Raw genomic sequence first — 21,903 nt, 5'->3', positions numbered from 1 at the left:
AGTAACATTTTAAACTGGTAATTCAATACGTTTACTTAACTATATTATTTGATGTGATCCCTTTTTTTTGCTACTGTATCTGTACAAAATTGAGTACTTCATCCCTCCAAGTCAGACACCTCACCTGCAGTACACAAGTATTAATATCGGTCACTTTATTGTCTTTGTTCAGTGGTGAGAAGTAATGAAGTAAAAAGTAAAATGATTATACATAATGTTTACTGTCATTTTTACATCGAGCACTTTTTACTTCACTATATTTTAGAGCAGGTATCTGCACTTTTTACTGCACTACATTTTCAAACATGACTGAAACATTGAAAGTACCTTTTCAAAAGGGTTGTGGTGGTATTTTTAGCATGATTTTTGTGAAACTGCCAAAAAGTTATGAGTTCAAGTCCCAGCGTGGAGTAAGCAAAAATATATAAATAAATCTGACACCCTTTTACTATTTAAGTACATTTTTAAACTGGTACTTCTAAACATTTCCCGGTAAATCTTTCATGTGCTACTTTTCTCCCTGTATCTGTACTTTTACTTTACAAAATAGAGTACTTCTTACACCACTGTGGTAGTTTATGAGACCATCTGACCACAACAAAACGACTATTGCAACCATCTGAATGACAGGAACAGGACATCTGTTTTTGTTTAGTTGTAGTTTAAATCTAAAATGCTCTTCAGCTAACACTTGGCTGTTCATCTTTATGCGTACTTTTCTACAATCGTGATGCAAAAATGCAAAACAGACAATTCGCAAGACAATTTTGGTCTCTTAACACTGATTTGAGACTATTGCAACATATTGTGGCAATTCAAATAAATACATTGTACAGTTGTTGTATCAAAGCCTCTTTATTTGAAAATTAGTACAAATATTTCCATGTTTACAAAATATCTCCGCCGCTACTGCCTGCGTAGGTTAAGGGGAATCTGCAACTTTGCGTCATAGTATTTGTAGAATTCTTACAACGCAAAGAACTGAATATTGGTCACTGTATAGGCACCAGGCAAAAAGGACATTTTGCATTAAGCTGTTCTTGGTGTACAATGATATCAACTATGACAAGGCTGTAGTTTAAACATTCAGTTAGAGGCCAAAAAATGACAATCCCACACCCCCCATAGAAAATAGACTTCCATTAGCTACAAAACAAATAACAAATCTAAAGCTTTTTCACTGTGTACAGAAGATACAAAAGTTAATAAATTAAAATGGCTGCAAAGTCAAAGATGGCTCAAGGTTTCACCGAGATACTGTACAGCGTTTACAATTCAGTAGTTATTTTTACTGCATGTAATATTTTCATATTTTTGGACTAGTCTGCATGTAGCCAATCAGAAAATAAAAAATAAACGCATTTATGAAGTTGTAGTGTTTTAAATGGTTGTTGCGCAAAACTTAGAATTATAATTAGGCCTATTGATAGAATTTATTTTATGTAATAACTATATGGCTACAATTGTATATATATTTCTAACACAAAGGACAATTTAGAGCCCATTTTGGTTACATTGAGTCCCATCTTTCATAAGTGTGTTGAATATAATGTTTACATTTGATCTCGGCCAAAACATGGGCCGTCTGTGCGTAAGCTTCTAGCGCAGCTCCAAAAAGCCTACGTTAGCATTAGCATTAGCATTAGCATTAGCATCACAGAGCGTTAACTGTGCAGCGTTGGTTCAACAGTTGTTCTGCATTGAGCATAGCTGAAGTCGACGTACATTCTGTTGTTTGTATCTTACAACGACGCCAACAGAAGATGACAAATTTACAATATATTATAATAATATAATCATATTTTTGTCAAGAGTTTAAGACTAGTGAAAGACATTTTAGTAAAAGCAGCTGAGATTTACAGCTTATATTTAATTCTTTAAAGAGCTAACAAAAGCTTCACAGCTCTGTCGCAGAACTTTTTTCTGTTGCTGAGATGATTTGATATGTAAACAGAACTTTAAAAAGAAAAAGAAAAAAAAAAAAGCTTAATTGAAATTAAACTATTAGAGCCAACTGTAAACTGAAGGTCTTGGCATTTGCCGTTTTTAAGAAAGTAGGCTATTTTTTTGTTGTTATGGTAGTACAAAATGTTAATTTAACACAATAAATCGCAAACTACAACTTAAGTCTGAATTTGCAAGTATATAGCAAACCTATTTTCTTTCCTTAATAGATATATTTTTTGTGGTGAATTACTTTTTAGTAGTCGTTTACAACATGATGCATAGTCTATTGGGACGTTTGTATAGTCAAATTTTAGAATTAGTCAATTGCTTCTTATTCCACAGCGGCGTGTTTAAAACAAAATGCTTTATATTCTAAAATATTGTCCTCGTTCACATTTTCACTATGATCCAGGTAGCAGTTTGTAGGACAATATGGTCGTGAATTGATGTAGTTGAACTAGAACCAATAGGAATGTAAAATCCAACAAAATATCTGTACAATAATATGCTGTGGAAGAAATCTCTAAAGGGCACAGTTTAGCATTAAAAAATACAGTAGCCAACGTAAACACAAAGTCAGTACACTCAAATACAAGTTTGGAAAAAGGAGGTAGCCACATGGAGCTGTAGGGCTGAACCTGAACCCTGCAGGATGGATACAGAACAGTAGATCTGAAGCAATAATCACATTTGTTTCTGAGCTACTGCCACATTCAATTTTAAAGGGTCTTACAATAAACAGACATTTCAAGAATTCAAAGTCTTGACTCTTGTGTATGGTGCAGGTGTTCCACGGGTGCAAAGCTCTGGCTCCTTTACTTTTTATTTAACTTTTCCGGTGCTATTGGGCAGGGCTGCACAATATTAAAAAATATTGCCACATGGCTTAAGTATTGATCGGTTAGTTTTGTCCCTGTGAAAAAATAAAATTAAAATAAAACAGAGACAGACAGACTGAGACTAAATCAAGGGCAATTTATACTGAATAAATAAATTCATGATTTTCAATGTTTTTGTTTTTTTTGTCAGATAAAAGGCAATAGTGTTGTATTTAGTTGGTTGGTGGACGAGTACTCTAATGTAACCTATTACCACAACAAAGAAGATCAGAAGTTCCATTTCGTTACCTGCCTCGCCTGTATGAAAAGTGGTGCGTGAGCGGTTGGTGGTAGTTGGAGAGCCAATTGCGCAGACTGCCAGCCTCGCTTCCGTCAGTCTGCCCCAGGGCTACATGAGTAACTTACCACCATCAAGTGTGGAGTGAGTGAAATAATGACTACAGTTTAGACTTCGAAAATCTGCCAAGCGCATTACAAGTGTAAGGCATTATTATTTTTGCGCTAGCCAATATTGTGATTGATACTTTTACGGTATATAATGCAGCCTTACTATTATTTATGTTGCAATGTAGTATTCATTTATGTATAGACACAAAAAGCACAATCTGCTGTTCTATATACGGCCCTAGTCCCCTTCACATCTCCTCTGAACACCCCAAATCCAATGAATCAGTCCAAGCCATGAGCGAGTTCATTTGAAAACTAAAACCATATCCAGGACGAGGTGGACTCATTCAGGTTTAGACTTGCTTTTTTCTCAACAATGATATCTAGAAAAATAAATAAATGTGAAAAAATTAAAGTGCCATTCACCGCAGTGTCAGTCAGTGTCACGCGGAAAAAAGTGAAACATTTTAGTCCATTAAAATATGTACCGTTTACCAGGGCTACTGGCTTTTCTAAATGGTGTTTGATGTAATGTTTTTAGTGTGTTATGCGTTAAGACGTGGACCCCAGAAAGAATAATGGCTATTCAAATACAGTGTAGCTGGTCACAAGATCTTAAAAGTATGTTAAGCAGTGTAATATAAGCTAAGTATGGAACCATTAATTCATGTTCTCCATCTGCTCTTTGACAACACACACAGGAGTTTAAAATGGAGCAAACTTAATTAGTAACATAATTATAACCATGGTACTTTTTTTTTAGCTTTACACTTGTCATTAAAACTCTTAGAATACAGTATATATTTGTTATTTTTAAATGCAACACCTACCACTTTTGTCCTGCTGCAATGGCATTTTTAAAAGGGAGTGTCTGCAGAGCCGCGGTGCGCCGCCGAAACTGCCATGTTATTTTTGTGCCGGCCGCGCGCCACGGCTCCTGAAACTGCGCCGCTATTTGACCGCGTTTTAGCGCCGTTTTAGACCGCGCCGGATTTAGGTTAGGGTTAGGGTTAGAGTTAAGGTTAGGGTTAAGGTTAAGGTTAGGGTTAGCCATGACGCTATAAGAGAAGTCCTGCGGTTCCTGAAACTGCGCGGCCATTTGACCGCGGGCCGCGGCTCTGCAGCCACGGCCTTTTTTTTTTAGTTTTCAAATGACCTCCTTTATGACAGACCCCTTGACAACCCACATTATTAAAAAAAAAAACATCTCCCCAATAAATAAGCTTTTACTCATCCACACATGGACGTTTCCTTGTACACTTGTTCTCGTCGACTCGCCACCACCTTGTAGCCGTGTGCTGCGCCAGGCTTCTGCCAGATAAACAGCAGCGATTCGAGCCAAGATGGCGCCTCTTCATCTCTGGACAGAAAGTAGACTGTCCAAGTTGGCAGCAAACAGGGCTCAAGCCACGAAAGAGCCGATTCTCTCCAGCGCTCCCCGACATTTCAAGCTTAAGACTACTGCCACATTGATTGCTTTTGGTTGGAATAGTTTGTCCATCATCATGTTCTATTGATTCTGTGCAATACCAGTGGACTTGTTAGCAAAATATCGGGCTAATTGGACACTTGCGATCTCCGATAGTAGGTAAATAATGTCCGTAGACCAACGACACAGCTCTCCTTCGATGCGCCAAATAGCTGCCTGCAAGTATCCCAAACTCTTCTGATTGTGAAGAACATTTATGTATTCCGTCCCGAAGACTGCGGAACTCCTAAACCTTCAGTCTAGTTTCTCCAGGACGGAAGGGACGTAAACTAGGCTGAGCTCGCTGCCGAAGTCGCAGACGATGGCGGCGTTGTCGAGCACCAGCAGCTGCCTGACGCCCTGGCCGTCTCCGCTGGGGCCCAGGTACACTGTCTGCAGCAGGTCCCCGTAGCTCAGGTCCCAGAAGGAGACGCAGCCCTGGCCCCCCGTCACCAGTAGGGACTCGGAGATGACCCCCAAACTCGCCCCGCAGCCCACCTCCTGCAACGTGCAGAAAAGAAACATTTTCACCAGTGACTGCAGCTCTTTAAAACAGGGGAAGCTTCAATATGCCCAACATTCATAAAGCAGTAATGAAGTAAAAGTCTATTTCAGTTTAGATGCTTTTTACTATTCTATTTGATTTAGCGTTTGTCAATGCCCAATCTAGTCAGTGTTCGAATTATTATTATTATTAAAGCTAAATTCACTACCCATTAAAGGCTCATCAAAAAACACTAGATTATTATTATTGAAGGGTAATAAATTACAACAAGAAAGATATTTGTTTTGTCTTTGAGTATTGAGTATAATTGAGTATAATTACACGCCTGTGCTGTGACTCTTTTATGCCTGCATGGGGAACATCCTAGGTCTAGTATTGGTTTTCACACTCGGGCAGTTTTTTAAAGAACTGTATGTATGAAGTATGTGAGGTGCACGGTGGCAAAGGCGGTTAGCGCTCATGGGTTCGATTCCCAGACCAGACCAACATCACATGATCTCTCTGGGTGGAGTCTGCATGTTCTCCTCGTGTTATCGTGGGTTCTCTCCGGGTTCTCTGGCTTCCTCCCACCGTCCAAAGACATGCATTAGGTAAAATTGGCAACTCTAAATTGGCCCTGGAAGTGAGATGTGTGTGTCTATGTCTGTTGGCCCTGCGACAAGTTGGCCACTGTCCAGGGTGTACCCCGCCTTAGGCCCAAAGTCACTGGGATAGGCTCCAGTCACCCGGGATAACGGGATAAAGCGGTAGAAAATGAATGAATGTAAAGGATGTGAACTGAATTAAGCCTTTTCCTGTGGCTTTTTGCTTTCTCTGTTTTCAAACCTGATGGTAAGAATGTAAATGTTTCTATTCAAGTAGGTGACCATCTGTTTGACCTGAAATATATAAAAGGAACGTGAATTTGTTGGGAAGCACAGTGTAAGGCCAGACGTGTGGATGAGTCGGTGCTGCACGAGAGTGAGATTAATTGTGATTGTACAACACAATAATTCACTTCGGAGAAAAGACAACTCTGTTCTATCGTTTTACTTTTTATTTCTTGATAATTGTTAGAAGAGAAATTCCACAACACCACCATAAGAAAAAAAACCTAACACACAATTGAAACAATGAATGTACACAAAGTTAGGGTTTATCATAATAAATGAATATTGAGTATTTTGTCTATAGTAACTATGGTGTTTTGTCCTTTAAGAGTACCTGCTGTATAGAATAGATCTTGATCCCCGTGCTCCTGTCCCAGATGCAGATGAGGTCGTCCAGCCCAGAGCTGATCACACAAGTGGTGGTGCACACTAGTGAGGTTACGTCGCCGCGGTGACCGTAAACATGGCTGACACGACTTCCTGTCAGGACGTCCCACAAGCAGATGGCGCCGTCTTGCCCTCCACTTGCAAGGACCATAGTCTGAACATAACCCACATACAACACAGTTGAGAGAACATTATTAATTTTTCTGCTTTGGGTTCTCTACAGTCGGTACTATTTTACACTTTCTATAGAGCATTTCTCCTGTAAAAAATGCAAAAAATGTAAGTAAAGTGTATTCACAACTGAACAAAAATATAATTGGTGCACAAAACTACATTTTCCTGAAGCCAAAGGTTTGGAAGTCTGTGCACAACACGACATGACACTTCACCCACTGGAGCTGCAAGATCACAATTTCAATGATCTAATTATGATTCAGTAATTTGTTCAGAAATGCATGTGATTCTTGCATTAGTTCACGTTTTAGTCTTCACTCAAATGTTCTTTTTATTAAAGAATAACATCCCTCTCTCTTTCTCTCGCCCGGTATAGCGTAAACACTGTAGGTGGCGTTAAATGCACCTTTTCAGTTGGCTGCATTTTTTAAGTAGTATTATTGGTTAATACTTTGTCTTGGATGATGTTTAAATGTGCACTTTGAACAGAATTAATGATTGAAACATCATTCATTCTTCAAGGACAAGGTCCAGAACATTAAGAACACCATCAATCCCACGGTGCAAATACTAATTCAACAGCCTGTCAAACATGTGGAGCTGACTCAGCTTGTACCTGTGACTGAAAAAACTGTCCTAGAGACCATCACCAGCCTGAGCTTTTCTACCTGCTGCCTTGACATGTTGCCCACTAGACTTTTAAAATCTGTGCTCAGTAGTCTGCCGACTCCACTTATAATCAACATGTCACTTAAATCCGGAACATTCCCAACGGCCTTGAAAACTGCGGTTATTAAGCCGTGGCTAAAGAAGAGCAGCCTCGATCCCACAATACTTAACAACTATCGACCAATCTCAAACTTACCTTTCCTGGGAAAAGTCCTTGAAAAAGTCATTTACAAACAGCTCACTCAGTTTCTCCTAATAAGTGACTCCTTTGATGTCTTCCAGTCCGGTTTTAGATCGCATCACAGCACTGAGACGGCTCTCATTAAGGTTACAAATGACATCCGTCTGAGCACTGATGATGGCAAGGCCTCTGTTTTAGTATTGCTGGATCTCAGTGCTGCATTTGAAACTGTTGACCACGGGATTCCTTAAAGTGGTTGAAATCCTACCTCGATAACAGGAAATACTTTGTTGAGATTGGTGACTGTGTCTCTGAGAGCATGGCATTGACCTGTGGGGTGCCCCAAGGGTCAATCCTTGGACCCCTTCTGTTCAATCTGTACATGCTGCCATTGGGACAGCTAATGCGAAACAGTGGTGTGTCCTATCACAATTATGCTGACGACACTTAGATCTATGTCTCACTGTCGGCAGGTGAATATGGACCAGTCAATTCACTCTGTCAATGCCTTAAACAGATCAGTGAGTGGATGCAAAACAACTTCCTCCAGCTGAATCCAGACAAAACCGAAATCATCGTCTTTGGCCCACAAAAACTTAAGTGTTAGCAACCACCTCCAGTCTCTCTCTCTAAAACCCGTAACCAAGGTAAAAAATGTAGGAGTAATTATGGACTCAGACATGAATTTCAACCGCTACATCAATTCAATAACATCAGTAGCTTTCTTCCATCTAAAAAACATTGCCAACATTAAAAACATAGTGTCCCAACCAGACTTGGAATGACTTATCCACGCGTTTGTCTCCAGCAGATTGGACTACTGTAACAGCCTGCTCACTGGCCTCTCCAAACAAGCTGTAAAGTAGCTGCAGTTAATTCAGAACTGACTAGAACCAGGAAGTATGAGCACATTAGTCCTGTTCTCAGGTCTCTGCACTGGCTTCCTGTGGCTCAAAGAATAGACTTCAAAACAGCTCTAATTGTGTATAAGTCTCTCCATGGCCTAACACCAAAGTACATCTCAGACTTGTGTGTGCCGTATGAACCATCTCGGACTCTAAGGACCTCAGGGACCGGCCTCCTGCTGATGCCCAGAGCCAAGACCAGACACAGAGAATCTGCGTTCCAGTGCTATTGGGCAAAGGTCTGGAATAGCCTTCCCAAAGTTGTGAGACAGGCCCCCACCCCGGCTGTGTTCAAATCCAAGCTAAAAACTGTTTTGTTTAGCCGCGCCTATGACGGACATCATTTTACCTTGTTTTTAATATTTTAAAGTACTACATTATTTTTATTCTTTACTTTACTCTGATGTACATTGTTTTACATTTTTATAAACTGCATTGTCTTTTTACTGTATTACTTTTTTAAAATTGTGTTTTAAACACTGTAAAGCACTTTGAATTGCAGTTTGTATGAATTGTGCTTTATAAATAAATTTGATTTGATTCAAACATAACGCAATGCTTGTGAGAAAAATCATAATAGGAGTGTGTGCGTGCGTTGTGTGTGTGTTGTTCGTGTGTGTGTGTGTGTGTGTGCGCGCCATGGACTGGTGATGGAGTTGCATCGTTTTGGTTGGTAAACTGTGACTATAAAAGTACACCAAGTACGATGAGTGAATAAATAATGCAATGCAAGTCGCCTTAAAGGAATAATAGAGGATTTTTGGCGGGCCAATCTGAGGCTCATTTCCTCGTGGCGTGGACAGCCAAGTAGTTCGCCCAAATGTCAATCATTCCTTGCGTCCTACTGCACACCTACAGCCTTGTTCCCAGCATAGCAGCACGTTTCCCTGGATGCGCATGCGTGGTTGATATACCGGGGTGTGTTTAGCGAGTTCCTTCAGAAAGACTGTGCTCGAGCTCAGAAGAGACGGAAATCTGCAAAGACGAGAGATGATGCGATCCGTCCCGCTAATAAACAAACGCACGTTTAGCAGCAGGGCTGTTGCATGCTTCCGCATGGGTGGGCGGGTGGGTGAGTGTGCGCATGCGCATTTTTAAAAAAGAGACTAACAGTTGCTTGAGTTCTCAAAAGGCACAATATAGTGAAAAGATATGTATGAGACAAATTCACAGGAGATAAAATGGCCACACGATTGTGCACACGTTTGGTTCAGACAAAAAAAAGTGTTTGTTTCACATGAGAATCTGTAGTTCCAAAAACAGAGCTCCAACAGCAAAAAATAAGGCTAAATAAAATAGATCAAAAAGTGTAAACTGAATCGCTGTCTCCTTCTCGTGGACCCAAACTCGAACCTCGTCTTGGGGGAATTGTGTCTCATCCTACCTTTAATAAAAGTAAATTACGTTTTACTTACTTGGTCAATATAAATAGCTGTGATTCCCCCAGAGTGCCCCTGGAGGGTAAAGAGACAACAGGAGTCCTCCAGGCGATAAATCTGTGAAAAAACATTTCACAGGCATCTTTATATTCCATTAGAGCAAGAATAATATTGAACACAGTAGATAGAAAACCATCATCACACATTTTTTGGAATTGTTTTGCAGCGATCTTACCCGCACAGTGTGGTCCTGGCTCCCGGTCACCACTCGCCCCGCTGCAGCCTTCAGCACCGTGATGGGCTTCTGGTGGGCACACTGCACTGAGCGGGTGAGCTGGCAGCTGAGCACATCCTCACTGCTGTAACAGGGCGAGGCGGGCAAGGCGGTGCGGCCTGGGGCACCTGCAACACACATGCACATTTAATATGGCCTTGTGGACCAGGAGGGGCACATATGCAACAGGACCTTTGAACCACGTTCCCTCGTCAAAAACATACAAGGAGTTGTATTTAGGGATGTGACATTTTAGTGTTACAATTATTGTGACACTAAAATGCGAGTGTCACGATTATTGACACCAAGACAAAACAACACTAAAATACAACATTTTCTCTGATTCAAAATGTCGAATAGATCACCATTCCTGTATGCCAGCTTATCAAACCTTACATTCCGAAAGACAGAATCAGGTCAAGTTAATGATACACATATAATTCAATTTAACTTAGTATTTTTGCTTCTAAAATGGTCATTTAAAAAAAAAAAAAAACCTCCTGAATAATCACAATTATTGATTAACCAACTAACCATGAGTTAAATTTACTATTTTCATTAATCCTGCATTCAAAGTCGTCTTTGCTGAGCCTCACTTTAAACTGACCCAAATGTTTGACTGTATCAATTTCTCCTGTGATGTTTTTAAGTCCATAACGCATCGCCAGATTTAACAGATTTTGTTCATTACAACTGTAATTCCATATGTTGCCAGTGGATGGAGTTCTAAATATATTCTTGACTTACACAAAATAGACAAATTATTCATCTTAATTTAAGTTAGTTGCTTACGGTAAGTTCTAAAACATGAGATGCCAAAAATAACACTCAAGAGCGTGTTTAAACATCTATAACGTTACAGTTATTGCAGAATACGTTCTTTAAAGGATGTGGATTACCTCTGTACTGAAGGAGCCCTAGAGGTTTGTTTATTTCAATGCTGAAGAAATCTAGAGACCCGTTTAGACGAGCTGCCACAATTCTGAAACAAAAAACACGGAATATTTCAAGATTTATAAGCTAGTTTATGAAAGTCGGTCCAAACCATAAAACTAGTATGTTTCAAACCTGTTGTTGAGAAATGCCAGAGCTGTGATCCCAGAGACGCCATCGTCATTAATGCAGCGCAGCGTCCCTTCCACTGCATCCCACAACTGAACCAGAGTTGGAAATACAGTCAGGCCAATTTCATATCATAATTATAGTAAAAGCTATTCATATTAAATTACACGTTCAAATGTTTGTACAGAAATGCATTTATGTATTAACCTTTATTTAACCAGGGAAAAAAACCATTGAGATAGAACTCTTTTTCATTGGTAAAGTCACAAAAATACACTTTATTTTTTTTTTTACACACTTTAAACATGGCAAGAGATTAAACAGAGCTATATTTAAAAGCACAAACAATGTTCGCACGATTCCTGCTTTTTTTCAATAGAGTCAATTCAGAGTGATCAGTCTGGCGTGAGCCAGGTTAGCTATCGTTTACCCCTATTTGACAATTTTGTATATGTATACTTTATCATTTAATATGTATCATACTCTTACATCAGTAAAAGTAATAACTAGAAAAACACTAAGTGTATGGAACGTGGCCAGTCTCACTCACCTCCAGTTTGCCGCTGCTCCTCCCAGCAGCGATCAGGTTCCCCCGGAGCTCCATAGCCCACACGGAGCTGTCCCAGTCGGCCTGCGGCCCTCCTCCCGCCACTGCTCTGTCCTGGGTGTGAGGTCCGGCTGCCGTCTCCCCCAGGCTGCCCCTCCTCTGCAGCAGCAGCGCACCCGCTCCAGTGGGAGGAGAGGACGAGGCTGAGGACGGGGCTGGGTACGCAGAGGGCGAGGGGGGAAGTTCGTGCTCCTGGTACGCCCGCTCCACCAGGCCCCCGAAGTCAAAGCCTCCTCCTTCTCCTCCTCTGGGCGGCGTGGAGGGGCCGGCGGAGGCCTGTGAGAAAGGGCGGGCCATATTAACAAGAAAAATTAATAACTCTAAGACTTTTTAGGAGTATTCTGATAATGAAGTTCAGAGGATATTGTGTTGTGATAATAGTCCTGCTTTTGTCCCTGATTTAGTCTGTTTTAACCTTACTTTAGTCCCATTTAGCCTTGCTTTAGCCCCTTTTAGCATGGCTTAAGTCCCGTTTAGCATGGCTTAAGTCCCGTTTAGCATGGCTTAAGTCCCGTTTAGCATTGCTTAAGTCCCGTTTAGCATTTCTTTAGTCCCATTTAGCATTGCTTTAGTCCCATTTAGCATTGCTTTTCTTCCGCTTAGCCTCGCTTTAGTCCCGTTTAGCCTTGCTTTAGTCCCATTTAGCCTTGCTTTAGTCCCATTTAGCCTTGCTTTAGTTCTGTATAGTCTTGCTTTAGTCCCGTTTAGCCTTGCTTTAGTCCCGTTTAGGACCTGTTTTAATCCTGTTTTAGTCCTTGATGAAGACCAGTGTCCTGTACTATGAAGCTGAATTAGAGGGTTGTCAGGTAACTTTGGGGTGACCTTGGTTCAGTGGTACTACAAAGATGGTTCCCTCTCTAACAGTTTTATTCACATTAATTCAGAATATCCCGGGTTTGATAGAGTGAGTTATGAACCTGCTTTGTAATACGACTTATCCAGAAACGCATGTCTCGTTAGTCCGTCTGGGTAAGAGAAACGTATCCAAGATGATTTCAGCCAGATTTGTAGCATAGGCTTTGGTTTAGTCTTACTTTAGTCTTGTTTTGTTCCTGGTTTAGTCGCGCTTGCTTGTCAATTCAACAATTTTATTTATTTATTTTTATTATGTCTTTAAATGTATTAGTTCAGGTTTAAGTTTCCGACAAAATACCGTATTTTCCAGACAATAAGTTGCACCAGCCAAAAAATGCATAATGGAGAAGAAAAAAACATATATAAGTCACACTGGAGTATGAGTATAAGTATGTAAGTATAAATATAAGTATAAGTCGTAACCCAGCCAAAACTATGAAAAAAGGTGCGATTTATAGTCCGGAAAATATGATACTTAACAATGAAACTGCTATACAATAAACAACATGCACATTTCAAATTTTGCATATCTTGAAAACAACGATATTTCTGATATATTGCCCACCTCTAGCTGGGAGCTGAAGTTGGTGTCTATGAGCGGGGTCAGGTCGGGCTGGTCGGCGAACAGGGCGGTGCGGGCCGGGATGGAGCGCCGTCGAACCGGGTACCCCTCGTCCTCAGAGGGCACGTCCGCTCCCAGAGACAGGTCCTGAGCCTCGGAGCACATGCAGTCAGACTCTGGGCCTGTGGTGCTGCTGTCCCACCCGTCCCGCTGCTCCCAACAGCCACTGCTGCTGCTGCTGCGCCTCAGCCTGGATAAATCATCAGAATAGGGTTTATTGCCATTTATCGATGAACAAAATTCATAGACATAGGAACTTGTCCTGGTGATTTGGTGCAATACAAACAACAAAACATTGAACACTGAATACAAAACAACACAACAACAAAACATTGAACACTGAATACTAAACAGCATGATATGCACATAATAAAATATAAAGTATAAAGTTGTAGTGCAATAGGAAGTGACATTGCAGTGACATTGCAGTGATTGCAAGGTGCTTAGGCAGTGTTCATGAGTCCAACGGCAGAGGGAAAGAAACTGTTCTTGTGACGGGAGGTTCTGGTCCGGATGAACCGTAGCCTCCTGCCTGAGGGGAGTGGTTCAAATAGTCTTTGTCCAGGGTGATCCGACCTGCACGTCCCAGAGCCCTGGAAACGTACAGGTCCTGCAGAGATGGAAGTTTGCGGCCGATCACCTTTTCAGCAGAGCGCACAATGCGCTGTAGTCTCTGTTTGTCCCTGGCTGTGGCTTCAGCGTACCACACGGTGATGGAGGAGGTGAGGATGGACTCAATGATGGCCGTGTAGAACTGCACCATCATCTCCGCTGTCAGATTTCCTCAGCTGCCGCAGCAGGAAGTACTTCCTCTGCTGGGCCTTCTTGATGAGGGAGCTGATGGTGGGCTCCCACTTGAGGTCCTGGGTGACGGTGGTGCCGAGAAAGCGGGAGGAGTCCACGGTGGTGACGGGAGTCTGTGATAGTGAGGGGGGGCTGGGGGGCTGTGACTTTACTGAGGTCCACAATCATCTCCACTGTCTTCTGGCGTTGAACTCCAGGTTGTTACTGCTGCACCAGGACACCAGCCGGTCCACCTTCCTCCTGTAGAAGGACTCATCATCGTCCGAGATGAGCCCAATGAGGGTGGTGTCGTGGCTGGAGGTGCAGCAGTTTGTGTACAGGGAGAAGAGCAGGGGAGAAAGTACACAGCCCTGTGGAGCACCTGTGATGATAGTCCGCGTGTCCGAGACATTCTTCCCCAGCACGCACTGCCTCCGATCCGTCAGGAAGTCAGTGATCCACCTGCAGGTGGAGTCGGGTACGTTAAGCTGGGAGAGCTTGTCCTGCAGCAGAGCGGGGAGGATGGTGTTGAATGCAGAGCTGAAGTTCACAAACAGGATCCTGGCGTAGGTTCCCGGGGAGTCCAGATTCTGCAGGGTGAAGTGGAGTGCCAGGTTGATAGCGTCGCCCACAGACCTGTTGGCTCTATAGGCAAACTGCAGGGGGTCCAGCAGGGGGGAGGTGAGGGACTTGAGGTGGGGGAGGACCAGGCGCTCAAATTACTTCATGACTACAGACGTCAGCGCCACAGGTCTGTAGTCATTAAGTCCAGTGATCCGGGGCTTCTTGGGGACAGGGACAATGATGAACGACTTGAAGCAGGCATGAGTCCAGGGAGGTGTTAAAAATGCCAGTGAAGACAGGGGCCAGCGCGCATGCGCAGTGTCTTAAGGTGGCAGGGGTGACACAGTCTGGTCCAGCAGCTTTTCGAGGGTTGGATTTACGAAATAGTCTATACATCCTGTTCCTGAACTGTGAGAGGGATGGGATAGTTGGGGGGGACCGGGGTTGGGTTGGCAGAGGTGGCCGCAGTGGGGGAGGGGGTGTCAAATCTGCAGTAGAAAGAGTTGAGTTGTTGGGCCAGTTTTCTGTCATCTACAGAAGGGGGGGCTCTGGGCTTGTAGTTGGTGAGAAGCCGGAGCCCACTCCACACAGAGGCGGGGTTGTTGTTGGAGAACTGCTGCTTCAGACGCGTATTGTACTAGGATCTAGCTCTCGACACCTCCCTGCTAAATCCGTGCTTTGCATCTTTGTAGCGCTCTCTGTCACCGGCCCTGTGCGCTGCCTCCTTCTTCCGCCTCAACTGTCTCAGTTTGGGTGTGAACCACGGTTGAAAGTGACTTTAGTGTCGGTGAGTGGTATAATGTTGTCCTCACAGAATCGAATGTATGATGTCTCAGTGTCCATGTACTCATCCAAACTATCGGTGGCAACTCTGAAATCCTCCCAGTCTGTAATGTCCAAACACGCACATAGCTCCTCCACTGCCTCATTGGTCAACCTTTTAGAGGTCCTCACTACAGGTTTGGAGAGCTTCAGCCTCTGTCTGTACGTGGGGATCAGGTGAACCATGACGTGGTCTGAAGAGCCCAGCGCGGCTCGGGCCACGGTGCAGAAGGCGTTGCTGACTGTTGTGTAGCAGTGATCCAGCGTGTTCTGCTCTCTGGTCGGGACTTTAATAAATTGTCTGGCTTTTGATAGTTTGTGTCTGAGATTCCCCTTGTTAAAATCGCCCAGGATGATACACAAGGAGTCCGGGAAGGTTTGCTCCGCACTTCTGATCTGCTCTGCGAGCACGCGCTCCGCCTCCTGCGTGCACGCCCTCGGCGGGATGTAAACAGCAGCCAGAATAAACAAGGCAAACTCACGTGGAAAGTAGAATAGTTTCCAGTTGATGAAAAGATATTCCAGATCAGGAGAGCAGTATTTGGAGATCACGGTCACGTCTGAAGCCCGAGCGTTGTTAATGTAGAAGCACCACCGCGGCGCTTCCAGGAGAGGTCCCTTTGCCTATCAGCCCGGTGTAGCTGGAAGCCCTCTAGCTCCACGGCGCAATCCGGGACGGATTCGCTCAGCCACGTCTCCGTGAAGTACAACACGGGGGAAGAAGAGAAATCACTGTTTCGTCTCATAAGCACCGCCAGTTCGTCCAGTTTGTTGGGTAGTGAGTTCACGTTGGAGAGGAAAATCCCAGGTAAAGGCGTACGTGTGCCTCGCTTCTTCAGCCGCACGAGCGCGCCAGCCCATCTTCCACTTTTGCGGCGTCTCACGGTTTTAGCCAAAATAATAGCTATTCCTGCAGCAGATACTAAAAAAACTGGAACTGTATCCATAGGAGTTGTGGTTGGAGCTCTTCACAGGTGTAAGAGTACGCAGACACACAATTAACTAACAAAAACAGACAAAACAACGAGCACCGAAACGCCGAGGCTGCCATATGCGGCGTCATCTTGGTTTTTGATAGCAACTGGTTACCTTTATCCACTTAAACAGACTGCCCTCTAGTCACCCAGATGCCTAAATTAGAATAGGTTTTACATTTTAATTTACAAGTAACATCGACTCACGTGTTGTTTGGAATGACGGTAAAACAGTCCCCCGTCTGGGCGTCCCAAACACGGATCTGTCCCGCAAGACAACAGCTGGCCAGAAGCATTCCATCACTGGCCAAACACTCAATGTCCTGCATCAGAGAACCAGATCTCACTTCAGTTTGAAGGACAACATTAACGGAGACATGTACTTTTATTGTGCTTTATGTAGCCTTTAGTGCTGTCATTTTGAAATATGATTAATCATGAATAATCACACTGGACACAGATTTGAATTTGTTCTAATTTGAAGAATTATAAACTATAAGCCCAACTGGCTAAAATGTATGTCTTGACATTGCATGTCATCTGTATGGCAACATACATATGTGTACATGACCGAACAGGTTCATTGTCACTAGCGGGTGTAACTGGCTCGTCACAGGTGCAAACTGCCTGTTGGCCCGGAGCCTTCCAGTGTCCTGTAGTACTTTGGTGAAGTACTCATTTTAGTGCTCACACATGATCTTTATTTTCCTGCTCTGTTTTGTTGTTCCGCGGTAAATACACCCGTACAGCTCTCCACCTCCACGCTCGTAACCATCAGCCTTTGCAAAGTTTAGTGCCATCTTAATCTAGGGCACAGCACGTTTCTCCTGAGAAGCCTTAATTTACAAGCTTGTTTAGCCAAACCTTTGACAACTTTCTTTACAGATCTAATTTAAAGTTGTGATATCTAATAAGTGCTGGTTAAATACCAGACAACATATAAACTTTCAAATACATGAGTGAAACAAATTGCTGCGTGCATTTTGCATGTGCAAGTTAGCATTAGCTCACCATGCTGTGCCCTCGGAGCAGTAGGGGTGAGATCTCGCTGACAGGAGGAGAGTAGCCGTAGTCGTCGCAGGGCAGGTCCCCTCGGCGGCGCCTCCCGGTGGCCACTCCGTTCTGACCGTAGTTGCGGGGACACAGCACACGGTAGAGACAGAAGAGCAGGAGGACGAGCAGGACACCGGCCGCTAGACCCAACGCTGCCACTCTGGACACAAGCAAGAGACAGTCAGACGCTGAGCTTAATAATAGCCTTCAATTAAACTTGAAATTACTGAGAAGCTAATAATGATAGTTTCAAGTTAAGATGTTAGATACAAAAACTATTTCAGTCATGTGTATTCCTTTGTATACAAATAATTAAATTCAAATTTATTTATATATCTGTGTACCGTTGCAAAGCAAATTTTATTCTGTCAACTGGACAAAGGTTTTAAGAGTGAAGATGACTTACAACTTTTGTTCAGTTGACAGAGATATTACATTTAAAAAAATTGACCAAAGTGCTTCACATAAAAGTAATACAGTACAAAACACCATACATAGGAAGATAAATAAATAATAAATACAGAAAAGGACATAAAATAGAATACCAAGTTACTTACTGGCTTGAACTAAAAGCCAGAAATAACAAATAAGAAAATGATAATAACTGAGAAAACATTTCATCTCAATTTTCAGATCAATCTGCTAATAAACCATATTTGCTAAAAAAGTGTCAATGAACAATCCATTCTTATTTATCTTATACAACAGTTGCTGTCGTAAAGTTAGAGTTGCAGTCTCTTGAGAGTTAACAATGCTTACCTTGGCCTTAATGTCTCCGGGTTATCGCTGTACAATAACTAACCCACAAGGTCAGGTCTGACCTCAAGGTCAGAGGAACTCTGACAGTAACCACTCTCTGCCTGTGCTATCTGCCAGAGATAAATAAGCCTGCAGTTGAACTCTGAACAGTGGAGAAAGGTGTGCATAGGGGTACATCAAACATAGAAACTTGAATCACAATATGACGGGGCTTCTCAAACCTTTTCTGACGTGGCTTCCTTAGAAGATTTAAAAAAAAAAGCATCTTTTCAATGAGAAGACGCACTCACATTACTTCTCGTCACTGTGGATCACTTTTCCCAGCGCACGGCCACGATGTCAAACACGGGCTGCTTTCTACGCAGTGCTGACTCGGCTGCACGTATATTTCACATTTAACATGAAAAGCTCATGGGATCAACACGGAAAGGAAACAAATGCACACTTATTCTTCAGATATGCTTTATATCGCCAAATGAGCAGTCAGAAGTGGAGCAAGTTTACTCAAAAAGGGGAGAGAGCAGACAAGCGCAAAGGGAACCAGGACAGAAGTGCATACGGAGGAACAGAGGAGGGACAGAGGAGGAACAGAGGAAGAACAGAGGAGGGACAGAAGAGGAACAGAGGAGGGACAGAGAAGGGACAGAGAAGGGACAGAGAAGGGACAGAGGAGGGACAGAGGAGGGACAGAGCGCATATTGCGCAAGAGGCCAGAGCCGTAACTCGTTCTAAACCCGGGGCAGACCCCATATTGGCACCAGACGTTTATCTGTTGCTCAAAACACGTCTGTCATGCATTATGTGCACACATTTCTCCAAACCTCTCACGCCCCCCTTGGCACGTCTCTGCACCCCCCAAACGGGCGTGCCCCACACTTTAAGAAGCTCTGAAATATGACACTATAATCCATCCATCCATCCATCCATCCATCCATTTTCTACCGCTTGTTCCCTTTCGGGGTCGCGGGTGACTGGAGCCTATCCCAGTGACTTCGGGCCTTAGGCGGGGTACACCCTGGACAGTGGCCAACTTGTCGCAGGGTCAACACAGAGACATAGACATTACAGACAGTTCACTCTCACATTCATTCACTAGGGCCAATTTAGAGTCACCAATTTTGCCTCACACATGCATGTGTTTGGACGGTGGGAGGAGCCGGAGAACCCGGAGAGAACCCACGGTAACACGGGGAGAACATGCAGACTCAACCCAGAGAGATCACTATAAGAGACACTATAATCCAAATTGACATAATATTGTATCAGAGATCACGTCGTGATTATATTTTGAACTTCACTTCGTACCCTAAAACACAGCAAGGCAGCTAGCATTCCTGAAGACTCCTGGTTCAAGATCTGCAGGAGGGTCCTGAAGCCAGAACCAAAGGCTGTCACTGGTTGCCAATACATATACCTATCAGATGATTTCACATACACTTTCCTCCTCTAAATCAAATCCTCAGTCAGTACGTTTACATGCAAACAAAAAAAACGAATAGTTGCTTTAATCCGATAAAATCAGACATCTTTGTGTGCATGTAAACACCTTACTCCGATAGAAATCTGCGTTCAAAATCTCCGATTGAGAGACCCAGATTATGCGAGTGCGTAATCGCACTGAAACTAGACAAGGCTTGTGCGCATGCTCCATGACCCACACTGACGTATGACCCCGGAAACAAAACCATACAAGGAAGCCGGTCGCTTACAAGGAAGAACACAACACAGGGTTAGCGTGCACTTTATCTGCACAATACCTAACGCGGACATTACATATGAGATGAACAAAGCCGTACAACAATCGACAAATCGTACAACTATCATGCAAAAATTGCATGATAGTTGTTTATATGTGACGCAAAAGGTCAACCAGAATGGGGGGCTGTATTAGTCCGCTGAAACGGCGCATATCGCCACCTAGTGTTAGGAGGACGACACGTTCTTGTCAATTTGACTTTCTCGTCGGCATGTATACTTGGACAAGGACAGAGCTTGTCCAAGATCTCAAAACTGAATGTTATAAAAAACGTTTTTTTCGTTTGCATGTAAACGCACTGACTGAGATGTTAATTTGCACTGACTTGTATAGCGTGATGTCAGTCTGCAGGTCTGCCGGCACTTTGGGGGGGATGGGGGGTGGAGGGGGGTGTCTGGTGTCCTGGGGGTGGCGTGTGTCCATGGCTTCTTGGGGGCTTAGGTGCAGCGTGAGTGGGATCACAGGCAGGATACTGATGTACCTGAGAGCAGACAGGATTTACACAACACGTTACACATCCGTTTGAGTTTAGGCACAGGCCATTTCACATGAAGGAAAGTACTCTAGTGTTTGTAGTGGCCTATTTAATAGTTCACTCTCATATACTCTGTTATTGTTTGTTTTTCCTTTGTTCTTTGGCAAAGAATAAAAAAGTGTGCTACAAGATTAATCCTGTTAGATCTGAGGGCACCATCAATCAGATCCTTTTACAGAGACTATAGGACTAGGGGGGATTCAAGTCCTATCTAGAAGATAAAAAAGTACTTTGTTGAGATTGGTATCAGAACACATGGCCTTGACCTGTCCAAACGATTCTCTGATCTATGATCAAAACAATTCAGTTTAGCTGTGCATGACTGAAAGGATTGTATATGCACTCTTTTTTGTGTTTCATGATTTATGTTTTTATCAGTTTGTATGAAGCACTAGGAATTACTTGGTGTTAAGGGTGCAACGATGCATCGCAATTCTTGAATTCTTGATCCATCTCGATGCAAAATTAACAGATGTGCGCTGGAAACAACATTAAAACGGCCCCTGATCCGGTCCCGATGGCCCGCTGAGCACGCCTTGTATTCTCATCCCCGGACTAATGTCACACGGACAAATGCGAGAATCAAATTATCATCTCCTCACAAACGTGCTTGTGTGCTTGACACGGCTTTGATGAACGGTGTCAGAAACCATTCTCCACACTTCAAACTTCCTCCTCTGATTGTGAGAGCAGAGCACCGAGTGAGCGGCGCAGACACAAGACGTCACACAAACACACAGAGGGACGGAAAACAGCACCGGGACAGAGCGTGTGCACGGACAAAGCAAAGGGTGGTCAAACCTAAAAAATTATTTTAATCATGCATGTAAAGAAGCTCACACGGGGAATGTGATAAGCACAGACAAAATGCATCAAGCAGTTCACCTCATGTGAAGATCAGCCTACATTTAACTAAAATATAAGTCTATACTTTGCCCGCAAAAAATAAATGCCTTAAACTCAACAGTTGAGCAGTTCTTCTGTTATTGTTTACAATCACAATAATTAAAAGACAAAATTATTTGTCACCAAAGTGGGAAATTACGTTAAAATGTTCCTTATTTTAAGAATCATGATAGAATTGTGATGACGCGAATCGTAGGTCCTGAATGGTGAATCCCCTATATCCCACCATGAATCAAAGTTTTATCATGTTAACAGGATTAGTAAACAGTACTAGGATGAAAAACTTCGGATAGGAAATGATCTAAGTCTAACCTCTTGGCCAGAGTGATGTTATAGTAACCAAACAGCGACGGCCAGTGCCTGAAGGACAGCCTCCTCCAGCCCTCCTCATCCTCCGCCCCCCATGTGATCTGGGGCACAGCGGGAGGGGAGGCGTGGGAGAGGATGCCAAGCCTGGGAGCAGCATGGTGGCCCTGGGACTGGTTCTCCGGCACAGGGGTGGGCTCTGGAGGGGGGTGGACACTCAGGGTGCTGGTCGGGTCGGCGCTGCGGAATACAGGAGCCATGCCCAGGTGAGGGGGCAGGACGCCTCCCACAGGGTCTCCCAGTGGACTCTGCTCG

At 43.3% G+C, this 21,903-nt stretch overlaps 1 protein-coding gene across 3 annotated transcripts in view; it reads right to left on the bottom strand.

Moving 5' to 3' along the window:
* Nucleotides 1-838: 838 nt before the first annotated feature.
* The window catches only part of scap (SREBF chaperone), a 58,022-nt gene continuing 36,957 nt past the window's right edge, over nucleotides 839-21,903 (bottom strand). For 2 of the 3 annotated variants that reach the window (XM_072459921.1, XM_072459919.1), the window contains exons 13-24: nucleotides 21,595-21,903; nucleotides 20,167-20,322; nucleotides 17,285-17,486; nucleotides 16,481-16,596; nucleotides 13,074-13,320; nucleotides 11,597-11,929; nucleotides 11,053-11,138; nucleotides 10,884-10,966; nucleotides 9,946-10,112; nucleotides 9,747-9,827; nucleotides 6,350-6,556; nucleotides 839-5,142 (exon numbers count right to left, since the gene is read on the bottom strand). The exon at nucleotides 21,595-21,903 is cut by the window's right edge and continues 80 nt beyond it. In XM_072459921.1, the coding sequence (XP_072316022.1) occupies nucleotides 4,897-5,142; nucleotides 6,350-6,556; nucleotides 9,747-9,827; nucleotides 9,946-10,112; nucleotides 10,884-10,966; nucleotides 11,053-11,138; nucleotides 11,597-11,929; nucleotides 13,074-13,320; nucleotides 16,481-16,596; nucleotides 17,285-17,486; nucleotides 20,167-20,322; nucleotides 21,595-21,903 (2,233 nt within the window). In that variant the 3' untranslated portion in view covers nucleotides 839-4,896. The remainder of the gene's footprint in view (nucleotides 5,143-6,349; nucleotides 6,557-9,746; nucleotides 9,828-9,945; nucleotides 10,113-10,883; nucleotides 10,967-11,052; nucleotides 11,139-11,596; nucleotides 11,930-13,073; nucleotides 13,321-16,480; nucleotides 16,597-17,284; nucleotides 17,487-20,166; nucleotides 20,323-21,594) is intronic. The other variant, XM_072459920.1, reaches the window with a different exon arrangement.

This window comes from Eucyclogobius newberryi, unplaced genomic scaffold (genome assembly GCF_026437365.1).
Source record: "Eucyclogobius newberryi isolate DKJ021-1_F unplaced genomic scaffold, fEucNew1.0.hap1 SCAF_3, whole genome shotgun sequence".
In the NCBI taxonomy this organism is placed as follows: domain Eukaryota; kingdom Metazoa; phylum Chordata; class Actinopteri; order Gobiiformes; family Gobiidae; genus Eucyclogobius; species Eucyclogobius newberryi.
The sequence above is the reverse complement of the archived record's forward strand: the minus strand, read 5'-3'. Positions and strand labels throughout refer to the sequence as shown.